Consider the following 11331-nt stretch of genomic DNA (forward strand, 5'->3'; position numbering starts at 1 on the left):
TTGTACGCCCATTTCCTACACCAGAGAACTGGTGTGGCCAATCGGGACACGGTATGCAATATGGGCGGGCTTTGGTACAGTGACGTTCAATGCTTGAGACCTTTGACTGACAGTAGCTCTGACCAATTGCGTCAAAGAGAAAATGTTTGAACCCGCCCCCCGGGAAACAAGATCCATACACAGCATCTCCAGACTCAAATACCACACGACAGTGTGATTTGAGTCTGGCTTATTAGCCAGGCTAGCTGTGCTGTATACTCCCACCGCTGCTCTAGACATCTCCTTACAACAGTGTTTTACCGGATTTTGCCGTTTCTGTTAAATAACACCATAAAACCGCCATTAGCCTTTTCATGTCACGCACACCCTAGAGGGTGTTTGTGCAAGGGGTGCACGCACTGCACACGCCACCGTTTGGGAACTCCTGTTATAGAGTGTTTGTTCATGTCTCCAGCTCATTAACTCATTCCCTGTTCCATATTTCCTTACCTTTTTTTTAAGTAGTCACAGAATATTTATCTCCCCTACGATCGCACCCCCGACAAGTTGATAATCACGCTCACTCAGCAGCGTTGACTCCTTCATCTTGCACAGGATTTGGCCATTCGTCTCCTCATTAGACCCCTATAGACTGAGCTTCTTGTGGCCAAATGTTAAATTAGTTGTCTGTTGGTTGTGTATCATTTACTCATTTACTGTATGTTGTACTGTAAATGTGGTGTTAAGGGGCTTGTACAGTAATTCAAGCATTTGTATGGGCCTCGACCCGAAAGGTCAGTAGGGTAACTACTAATTTGGCCAGTCTGGGCCAAATTCCACGAAAATGTCCGGGCCGAATTTGTTGTCTCAGTCCAGCCCTGGCACCAGGTTGATGCTGTACACATGGATGTCCATGAATCATGTCCACAGGCATTCTCTGCTGATGCTGCGATCAACTTTAGCTTACGGGATTTAGCTTCCTCTGCCACTTTCAATTCATCCCTTGACCATGGCCAGACCCGCCTCTTGAGCCTTGCGGAGGATGGAGATTTTCTGGTGGAGCTCCATCTTCTCCATCGCCTCTCGATGTCAGCCGGAGTGTACTTCCGATTATCCAGTAGACCCCTGCAGTGTGACCCGCTCCTGTGTTAAGAGACTCAAGATGTGGACCAGCGACCTTCAGCTCTTCAGCCAGTCTGGGGGTCATGACAGACCCCAGCGGGGCCCGTCCGAGGACCTTTGCTACCGATCAGTAGTAGCGATGGGCAGTGTGTACAAAAGGGCAGGGACTTAATCAACACAAGCTGGGGCGGATATTAGATGTTTCGACTATTCGCCATTTATACTATACACACACAGACACACACACACCCGTTCAAATATATGCACACCAACTGATGTACAGTGTGGGTAATGTGATTTAATAGATCATATTATTGTATGTATTTTGAGGTGTAATCAGCTCCGTTCTCAGAGGCACTTGCCCGTCAAGCAAGTAGTACAGGAACGGTACAATTCTTAGGAAATTGCAAAGTGAAGTTGCCTCGACGCCTTCGGAAATATAGGCCCCTTCCACTGACTTTGCTAGCCAATTACAATGTCAAGTCACCCCTGTGATCATGTGTAAGTAATTTGGAGGGGATTTATCCCCAAAAGCATGTTTTTGCAACAAACGTTACATTACATGGAGTTCCATCTGGAGTTTATCCTTCAAGGATCCGAATGTTCCCTCAGCAATGTGCATTTTTGCTCCATCTATGCCAACTGGGCCTTATCCACACTGTATGTTTTTATTTTTGAGTGGTGCAACCTCTCCAAGGAACAGCAATGTCTGTGTTCACCTAACTATGTGTATGTGACTGAGTAGCAGTAGGGGCAAAAGTGGCGCTGTTGTGCCAGAAACAGAGAGAGAGATAGTGCTGCACTGTTGCCTGCTAATGAGAGACAGAGAGAGAGAGAGGGGGGGGGGGGGGGGGGGGAGTTGCACCACTCAGTTCACACGGGTGTGATTTTTTCAATTCAGACAGGAATACACGATCCTCTTCCTCAAATGTGTCTGCTCCCTGCATGAACCTGGTGTATATGTCTCAGCAACTAATTCCTCTTTCTTCAGTTATCGTTTCTTCGGGGAAAAACTCTTGAAGAGCATGGCCTCTCAGTCTGTAGAGCACTCATGCTCTCTTCAAGGTATGGTCTACGACACACTGCTCTCCAAACACTGCTGCTGCTTTGATAGTTGATACCAAAACGGACCCAGGTGTGCGGCACAGCGGCAGCTTCTCGGCAGTGCCGAGTGTCTCCCCTGGCAACAAAAGGTGTCCAATAGCAGCGCGACGACCATCCCTCCAGACTATATGGGCTGTAAACGGCTAGTGATTGGCGTAAAATGGTACTGCTAGACCCGCCTCGGACTCTATACTCTCTAAATCCATTGGGTGAAATCATAGGTCAATCACTGGACCCGGAAGACAGTGTGCGCTTTGTAAACTTGTGTTGTGTCCAATGTATCGCTGTTGTTTGATATACGACATTGTTAAATAAAGTAAAAACATATCTGAGAACTGAATTGACCGTCTATCTACCACGGGAATATATAGCATGCAAAAGAGAAATACAAAGTAAGAAATACTGAGTGAGTAATCCTGCAAATCTGCAAAACATGGACGTGATTATGTGTGTTGTAAAAAAGGGCGCATTGGCATTAAGTGCTTATTATATAAATAACAACGCAACGGTCTCTTCAACGTACATTCCCGACGACTAGATTACAGATCATAACGCTACATACATCGATTGCAATTTATTGTTTTCATTTATTAAGACAGACGGAATGAAAACAGTAAGGTTTTGTTGATATTCCATCTACCCTTTGAACAGCAGGTGTCGTGGTTCCGCAGATCAATTTATTAACAGTACAAAGAATTACAAATCAGTGTACATTCAGTTTGAGGAATGGTTAACAGTTATGCCATTTCCGCTAAATAATGAATATATCAGTAATTTCTCTGTATATTCCAGTTATTTGTCGTATATGCCCTGTGCATTTTATTATTATCAAGCAAACAGAAATGTATTCTGTTGTGCCATGCCAAATCGTTAATTGCAATTATTTGTGTGACAATTGAATGAATTCGTCAACTTTGTAATGGTGACAGGCCTAGAGCTACGCTCACAGATGGCATCATGGGTACCTCTGAAGGAGCTGAGGGTCTCCTTGGTGGACTTCATGAAGACTCCTGGAGGCCTGCCAGGAGCCCTGAAGGAGGAGGAGATGGACTGGGAGGAGGCGCTTCGAGGTAATTATGGCTGTGGTGAAGTTTAGTTTCAGTCAGAGCCATAGAATAAGACAGTTACGACAACTCCGTTCACTTCATGGGGCTTTAGTCCAATGGCGACTCTTCTACATAGCATTACATTTAGATTTGTGTTATCGTGAGAACGATGGCTTCCATTATCGCATTGCAACTTTTCAGGAATAGAAAGACTGCCGTTTCTATTAGCTTGGATTCCCCATCGATGATGTCACTGGTGGACAGGTTTCCCTCCTATGACACACAGACAGACCGAGTAGTCCCAGCGCCGCCAGCGTCAAGGATGAACTGGAGTCACCAGTGAGATCCCCACAGACTCACGGGAGCAACGGCGGCATCCAGATAGTGTCTGTGAGCACGGTCACACCGGGGTGGGGCGAGCTGGAGCTTCAGCTCGAGTCCGACCAGGAAGAGCCAGAGCAGGACGCGGACATGGAGGACAGCCGCTTGGTAAATGTCCTTGCCTACACAGGCCTACCGCTTGGTAGGCCTGACAGACACAAAAACACAATGGGCACAAACGCCATTTTGGAAAGAACTTTGGCCCCACTTCCCGACTTTCTTCACAGGTGTTACCGCCGATACTAATGAAGGCTGCAAGGCTCTGTTGTTCCGTTCTGGTCAAATAGAGTCAGGGTACTGCTACTGTGGGTGTTGGCTCACTGGAAACACTCTTAATACACCAGTGGGTCTCAAAGTGTCTTTGAGTGGGTTCCAAATGGCCCTGTATGGGTGTGTAACTCTGAGAGCGTACAAATGGAACCTTGGGGGTCCTTGAAATCAAAAGGTTTGAGAACCGCTGCACACTAAATGGAACAGAGCCTTAATTAGTATCATCGGTAACACCTGTGAAGGAAGTAGGGAAGCGGCCCGGAAGTAGGAAGAGTTATTCTGTGACTCCTGCCTGTGGTCCCCTAAAAAAAAATATGGAAACATAATAAAAATAAAAATGTCATAACACATCCTCTCTTATGGAGTCCCCGGCACCAAATATTTTCAAATGGGGCGTCCGCGCAGCCAAATACATAATCAAATTGAGGAGCCATAACAAACGTTGTTTTAAAACTCTTGTCTTCTTAACCCCTCACAGGAGCGTAGCGCCACACTGGTGGAACTGGGAGGCAGGGTGACATCAGAGAGCCATCTCACAGCACCTCCAGGTGAGGCAGTTGATTCATATTGTGTGTCTGTACTGACTATACATGTTTACACTCGTGTGCTACATATCGTCAGTGTAGGGCAGGAAAACTGTCCAAAAACTGTCACTTTTTCAGGACTTCAGGACTACGCTGGGTTCTGGATCAAAAAAGTTAAAACGGTATATATTGTAACGTTTAGCACCCTGAGCTGGAGTCGAACCCCGATCTCCAACTCAGTAGACAAGGCCAGCAACAAGCTGCGCCAAGAGAGCTAGCTCCCTTGGAGGAGCAAGTTACAGACGGGTCTTTTTGCAGGGTCGTTACAATATGAATACAAATCCGTATTGTTGATTTTGTCGATTAAAACCACGACAGAAAATGTTTGTCGGCTAACTTTTTTCACTGACAAAAACCATACTAAGCTACGATGACAAAAAACTAAATATTGACAATTTCGTTAAAAAAAAACAGACTAAAATGTTCCAATGTTCTAAAAGACAAGTCATTTTAGGTTTGGTTGTGCTCTGGTAGGTGAGGTTCTGTATTTGCATTTTCTACAGTACCAGATGAGTTGTACCTTTGCGATTCTCGGATGTTCGATCTGGGCGCAAACGCAGAACGGCGTACTTCGGACGACGACGTGGAAGTGGAAACGCGGGAGCAGAGCAGTGGATCGGAATGGGACGGTGGCTCTGGGGCAGAGGAGGACAGCCTGCATGGACACGAGCCAGGTCAAGAGAATTAACCATTCAAACCCTCTGTGGCATTCATTGTAACCACTTCAACCACTCAACCACCCCCGTCTCTCCAGCTCTTTACGATGGTGAACTGAGTGAAAATAAATGTTCAGGTCTGAATACCTTTTTCTTCTTTTGTCAAGAGCTGGAGAGAGTGAGAGGCCGATCTCACTGAACAACAATTCCATAGCAAGGATTGTGGATTATGGAGCTTTCACTTTTTAACCAAACATTAGTTATTTCTTTTCTTTTTAGATTTTTCTTTCTTTTACAGAAAAAATATAATTTGCACCAACTTTTGTCACTTTCACCTGGCAAGGCTGGCATCCCTATAATTCGGGCAAGCATGCAGTTTCTATTAGCTCAATGTTAAAAATGTCAGCACTTGTGCAGGAAACTGGGTTCAAATCCGGGGTAGAAGAGGAAAGTTACATAGTGCTGCTCTAAGAGGTTAAGTGTGAGAACTACTGATTTAGAAGACATTTTGTTGAATCGGCCTCAGGTCTTAATGAAACTGAAACATTTACCCCTCTCTCTCTCTTTCTTTCTCTCTCTCTCTTATACATTTAGGTTCTGGACCCCAATGTAAAGTAACCAAGAAGAAGAAGAACCGCGAGAGGTCTCACCGATGCGTCCAGTGCGACAAGAGTTTCTTCAGTTCGCAGCACCTGAAGCAGCACGGAGTCACGCACCAGGCCGAGAGACCCTACCACTGCGAGGAGTGTGGCAAGAGCTTCGCCAGAGAGGTCAGCGTGAGGCAACACCAGCTGACGCACGCCAGAGAGAAGCCGTACCAGTGCGACCAGTGCGGAAAGAAATGCATCCGGAAACAAGATCTCGCGGTCCACCAGCTGAGCCACTCGGACGCGAGGCCGTACGCGTGCGACAGCTGCGAGAGGCGCTTCAAACAACCGGGGAAGCTGAAGCTGCACCTCCGGGTGCACACCGGGGAGAAACCCTACGAGTGCAAGCAGTGTGGCAAGCACTTCGCTCTGGCCTTGAGCCTCGAGATCCACCGGCACACCCACACTGGGGAGAAACCCTTCCAATGCACGCTGTGCCCCAAGAGCTTCGGCGACAGGAGCAACCTGAGGACGCACCAGAGCGTGCACACGGGAGAGAAGCGCTTCAGCTGCAGCTTCTGCAAGAAGGAGTTCAGGCTCCTGCAGCACATGCGGAAGCACGAGCTCGTCCACAAGGGGGCCAAACCCCACCAGTGCGACGAGTGTGGGCGGACGTTCGCCGCGGCGAGGTCCTTGGAAAATCACAAGGCGAATCACGAGCAGCCGGCGATCTGCGAGAAGGAGACTCCGTATCCGTGCCGCGAGTGCGGGAAGTACTTCAGTTCGCGTTCCACGCTGGACAAACACCAGGTCGTCCACTCGGGAGAGAAGCCGTACAAGTGCGACACCTGCGAGAAGCAGTTCAACGACAAGAGCAACCTCACCAAACACGTGACGATTCACACGGGGGAGAAGCCGTTTAAGTGCGAAGACTGCGGAAGAGCTTTCAGGCTTCGCCAACACCTGACCGATCACGGGCGGACCCATAAGAAAGACAGCTTGTCACGTTCAGTCTCTGACGGCATCAGTGTGGAAGCTGAGGGGGAAAAGGCATCATAATTGCACAGCGTGCGCTGGCACTGTCATAACATTTTAGTTGACGAATATTTGTCATGCTGCAGGTCCTGTGAGTCTGGGCATCTTACTGGTGATTCCAGTTTAACTCATTCCCTCCCGTTACAGTAGGCGGGATCGTGAGGCCAGTGCCAGTCAAATGCGCGAAATGCCAAAGTAGAAGAAGAGATCCTGGGCAACGTAAAGAACAGGGAATTCTAACGTTTCAATTACCGGATTTTGTCTCATTTTGAGCAGAAAAAGGAGTAAATAGCGCGTGTGCACGTCTGATCAGTATGTATAATATACAGTGCCCCTCAAAAATAATTACATATATATTATATATGTAATTATTTTTGAGGGGCGGTAGCCCCTCATACAGTATACAGGTTTAATGTTTGTTTTTGTTTAGTTTTAAAAACGCCATTGACAATGAAGGGAGAATTTACGTCATCTTGTCCCTAACAAACATTAAATGCCATTAACAATAAAGATAATTTAATGTTTGTTTTGTCACCATTTGTTTAAAATCACCATTACATCACTCAACATGAGTTAGACTTTAATATATTAGTGCCCCTCACTTCACACGGGTGTGATCTTTAATATGATTATGGCAAAGATTCACAGAATGTCACTGCACTGAGAGACATGCAGCTGCTGTGCTGTATACTCACACCGCTGCTCTAGACATCTCCTTACAACAGTGTTTTACCGGATCTGTTAAATAACACCATAAAACCGCCATTAGCCTTTTCATGTCACGCACACCTAGAGGGTGTTTGTGCAAGGGGTGCACGCACTGCACACGCCACCGTTTGGGAACTCCTGCTATAGAGTGTTTGTTCATGTCTCCAGCTCATTAACTCATTCCCTGTCAGTAAAAATCATATATTTTTTTAAGTAGTCACAGAATATTTATCTCCCCTACGATCGCACCCCCGACAAGTTGATAATCACGCTCACTCAGCAGCGTTGACTCCTTCATCTTGCACAGGATTTGGCCATTCGTCTCATTAGACCCCTATAGACTGAGCTTCTTGTGGCCAAATGTTAAATTAGTTGTCTGTTGGTTGTGTATCATTTACTCATTTACTGTATGTTGTACTGTAAATGTGGTGTTAAGGGGCTTGTACAGTAATTCTTGTAAAGTATTTGTATGGGCCTCGACCCGAAAGGTCAGTAGGGTAACTACTAATTTGGCCAGTCTGGGCCAAATTCCACGAAAATGTCTGGGCCGAATTTTTTGTCTCAGTCCAGCCCTGGCACCAGGTTGATGCTGTACACATGGATGTCCATGTGTCCACAGGCATTCTCTGCTGATGCTGCGATCAACTTTAGTTTACGGGATTTAGCTTCCTCTGCCACTTTCAATTCATCCCTTGACCATGGCCAGACCCATCTCTTCGTGCGTTGCTCTGCCTCTTGAGCCTTGCGGAGGATGGAGATTTTCCGGTGGAGCTCCATCTTCTCCATCGCCTCTCGATGTCAGCCGGAGTGTATTTCCGATTATCCAGTAGACCGCTGCAGTGTGGCCCGTTCCTGTGTTAATTAAGAGACTCAAGATGTGGACCAGCGACCTTCAGCTCTTCAGCCAGTCTGGGGGCCATGACCGACGACCTTACAAGTTACAACCGATCAGTAGTAGCGATGGGCGGTGTGTACAAAGGGCAGGGACTTAATCAACACGAGCTGGGGCGGATATTACGATTTTTCGACTATTCGCCATTTATACTATATATATACTACCCGTTCAAATATATGCACACCAACTGATGTACAGTGTGGGTAATGTGATTTAATAGATCATATTATTGATGTATGTATTTTGAGGTGTAATCAGCTCCGTTCTCAGAGGCACTTGCCCGTCGAGCAAGTAGTACAGGAACGGTACAATTCTTAGGAAATTGCAAAGTGGGTTGCCTCGACGCCTTCGGAAATATAGGCCCCTTCCACTGATTTTGCTAGCCAATTACAATGTCAAGTCACCCCTGTGATCATGTGTAAGTAATTTGGAGGGGATTTATCCCCAAAAGCATGTTTTTGCAACAAACGTTACATTACATGGAGTTCCATCTGGAGTTTATCCTTCAAGGATCCGAATGTTCCCTCAGCAATGTGCATTTTTGCTCCATCTATGCCAACTGGGCCTTATACACACTGTATGTTTTTATTTTTGAGTGGTGCAACCACTCCAAGGAACAGCAATGTCCGTGTTCACCTAACTATGTGACTGAGTAGCAGTAGGGGCAAATGTGGCGCTGTCGGGCCAGAAACAGAGAGAGAGATAGTGCTGCACTGTTGCCTGCTAATGAGAGACAGAGAGAGGGGGGGGGGGGGGGGCAGAGGGAGAGGGGAGTTGCACCACTCAGTTCACACGGGTGTGATTTTTTCAATTCAGACAGGAATACACGATCCTCTTCCTCAAATGTGTCTGCTCCCTGCATGAACCTGGTGTATATGTCTCAGCAACTAATTCCTCTTTCTTCAGTTATCGTTTCTTCGGGGAAAAACTGTTGAAGAGCATGGCCTCTCAGTCTGTAGAGCACTCATGCTCTCTTCATGGTCTGGTCTACGACACACTGCTCTCCAAACACTGCTGCCTTGATACCAAAACGGACCCAGGTGTGCGGCACAGCGGCAGCTTCTCGGCAGTGCCGAGTGTCTCCCCTGGCAACAAAAGGTGTCCAATAGCAGCGCGACCATCCCTTCAGACTATATGGGCTGTAAACGGCTAGTGATTGGCGTAAAATGGTACTGCTAGACCCGCCTCGGACTCTATACTCTCTAAATCCATTGGGTGAAATCATAGGTCAATCACTGGACCCGGAAGACAGTGCGCTTTGTAAACTTGTGTTGTGTCCAATGTATCGCTGTTGTTTGATATACGACATTGTTAAATAAAGTAAAAACATATCTGAGAACTGAATCGACCGTCTATCTACCACGGGAATATATAGCATGCAAAAGAGAAATACAAAGTAAGAAATACTGAGTGAGTAATCCTGCAAATCTGCAAAACATGGACGTGATTATGTGTGTTGTAAAAAAGGGCGCATTGGCATTAAGTGCTTATTATATAAATAACAACGCAACGGTCTCTTCAACGTACATTCCCGACGACTAGATTACAGATCATAACGCTACATACATCGATTGCAATTTATTGTTTTCATTTATTAAGACAGACGGAATGAAAACAGTAAGGTTTTGTTGATATTCCATCTACCCTTTGAACAGCAGGTGTCGTGGTTCCGTAGATCAATTTATTAAAAGTACAAAGAATTACAAATCAGTGTACATTCAGTTTGAGGAATGGTTAACAGTTATGCCATTTCCGCTAAATAATGAATAGATCAGTAATTTCTCTGTATATTCCAGTTATTTGTCGTATATGCCCTGTGCATTTTATTATTATCAAGCAAACAAATGTATTCTGTTGTGCCATGCCAAATCGTTAATTGCAATTATTTGTGTGACAATTGAATGAATTCGTCAACTTTGTAATGGTGACAGGCCTAGAGCTACGCTCACAGATGGCATCATGGGTACCTCTGAAGGAGCTGAGGGTCTCCTTGGTGGACTTCATGAAGACTCCTGGAGGCCTGCCAGGAGCCCTGAAGGAGGAGGAGATGGACTGGGAGGAGGCGCTTCGAGGTAATTATGGCTGTGGTGAAGTTTAGTTTCAGTCAGAGCCATAGAATAAGACAGAGTTACGACAACTCCGCTCACTTCATGGGGCTTTAGTCCAATGGCGACTCTTCTACATAGCATATTAGCATTACATTTAGATTTGTGTTATCGTGAGAACGATGGCTTCCATTATCGCATTGCAACTTTTCAGCAATAGAAAGACTGCCGTTTCTATTAGCTTGGATTCCCCATCGATGATGTCACTGGTGGACAGGTTTCCCTCCTATGACACACAGACAGACCGAGTAGTCCCAGCGCCGCCAGCGTCAAGGATGAACTGGAGTCACCAGTGAGATCCCCACAGACTCACGGGAGCAACGGCGGCATCCAGATAGTGTCTGTGAGCACGGTCACACCGGGGTGGGGCGAGCTGGAGCTTCAGCTCGAGTCCGACCAGGAAGAGCCAGAGCAAAACGCGGACGTGGAGGACAGCTGCTTGGTAAATGTCCTTGCCTACACAGGCCTACCGCTTGGTAGGCCTGACAGACACAAAAACACAATGGGCACAAACGCCATTTTGGAAAGAACTTTGGCCCCACTTCCCGACTTTCTTCACAGGTGTTACCGCCGATACTAATGAAGGCTGCAAGGCTCTGTTGTTCCGTTCTGGTCAAATGGAGTCAGGGTGCTGCTACTGTGGGTGTTGGCTCACTGGAAACACTCTTAATACACCAGTGGGTCTCAAAGTGTCTTTGAGTGGGTTCCAAATGGCCCTGTATGGGTGTGTAACTCTGAGAGCGTACACATGGAACCTTGGGGGTCCTTGAAATCAAAAGGTTTGAGAACCGCTGCACACTAAATGGAACAGAGCCTTAATTAGTATCATCGGTAACACCTGTGAAGGAAGTAGGGAAGC

At 46.6% G+C, this 11331-nt stretch overlaps 1 protein-coding gene and 1 long non-coding RNA gene across 6 annotated transcripts; both read left to right on the forward strand.

The window, feature by feature from the left end:
* The first annotated feature begins 2446 nt into the window (after positions 1-2446).
* Positions 2447-7288, forward strand: LOC306914061 (uncharacterized protein). Of its 4 annotated transcripts, none has more exons than XM_079490948.1 (6): positions 2447-2611; positions 3135-3275; positions 3538-3740; positions 4381-4450; positions 4990-5160; positions 5737-7288. In XM_079490948.1, the coding sequence occupies exons 2-6, from the start codon at positions 3155-3157 to the stop codon at positions 6786-6788; spliced, it is 1617 nt and encodes a 538-aa protein (XP_079347074.1). In that variant the 5' UTR covers positions 2447-2611; positions 3135-3154; the 3' UTR covers positions 6789-7288. The 4 variants fall into 4 exon arrangements, with proteins under 4 accessions (XP_079347074.1, XP_079347075.1, XP_079347076.1 ...); XM_079490949.1 differs by having other exon boundaries at positions 2447-2597; XM_079490950.1 differs by lacking the exon at positions 2447-2611 and having other exon boundaries at positions 3142-3275; positions 3516-3740.
* Positions 7289-9729: 2441 nt separating this feature from the next.
* On the forward strand, positions 9730-10835 carry LOC306913866. 2 transcript variants are annotated; one of them, XR_013788601.1, is made up of 3 exons: positions 9730-9777; positions 10299-10439; positions 10712-10835. It is a non-coding gene; the product is annotated as an uncharacterized lncRNA (long non-coding RNA). The 2 variants fall into 2 exon arrangements; XR_013788602.1 differs by having other exon boundaries at positions 10690-10823.
* The last annotated feature ends 496 nt before the right edge of the window (positions 10836-11331 follow it).

This window comes from Electrona antarctica (genome assembly GCF_951216825.1).
Source record: "Electrona antarctica genome assembly, chromosome: 21".
NCBI classification, from domain to species: domain Eukaryota; kingdom Metazoa; phylum Chordata; class Actinopteri; order Myctophiformes; family Myctophidae; genus Electrona; species Electrona antarctica.

Coding starts and splice junctions, on each gene's coding strand:
- LOC306914061 (XM_079490948.1), top strand. CDS start 3,155: ATGGCATCATGGGTACCTCTGAAGGAGCTGAGGGTCTCCTTGGTGGAC. Junction 3,741..4,380: donor ACATGGAGGACAGCCGCTTG/GTAAATGTCCTT, acceptor AACCCCTCACAG/GAGCGTAGCGCCACACTGGT. Junction 5,161..5,736: donor CCTGCATGGACACGAGCCAG/GTCAAGAGAATT, acceptor TTATACATTTAG/GTTCTGGACCCCAATGTAAA.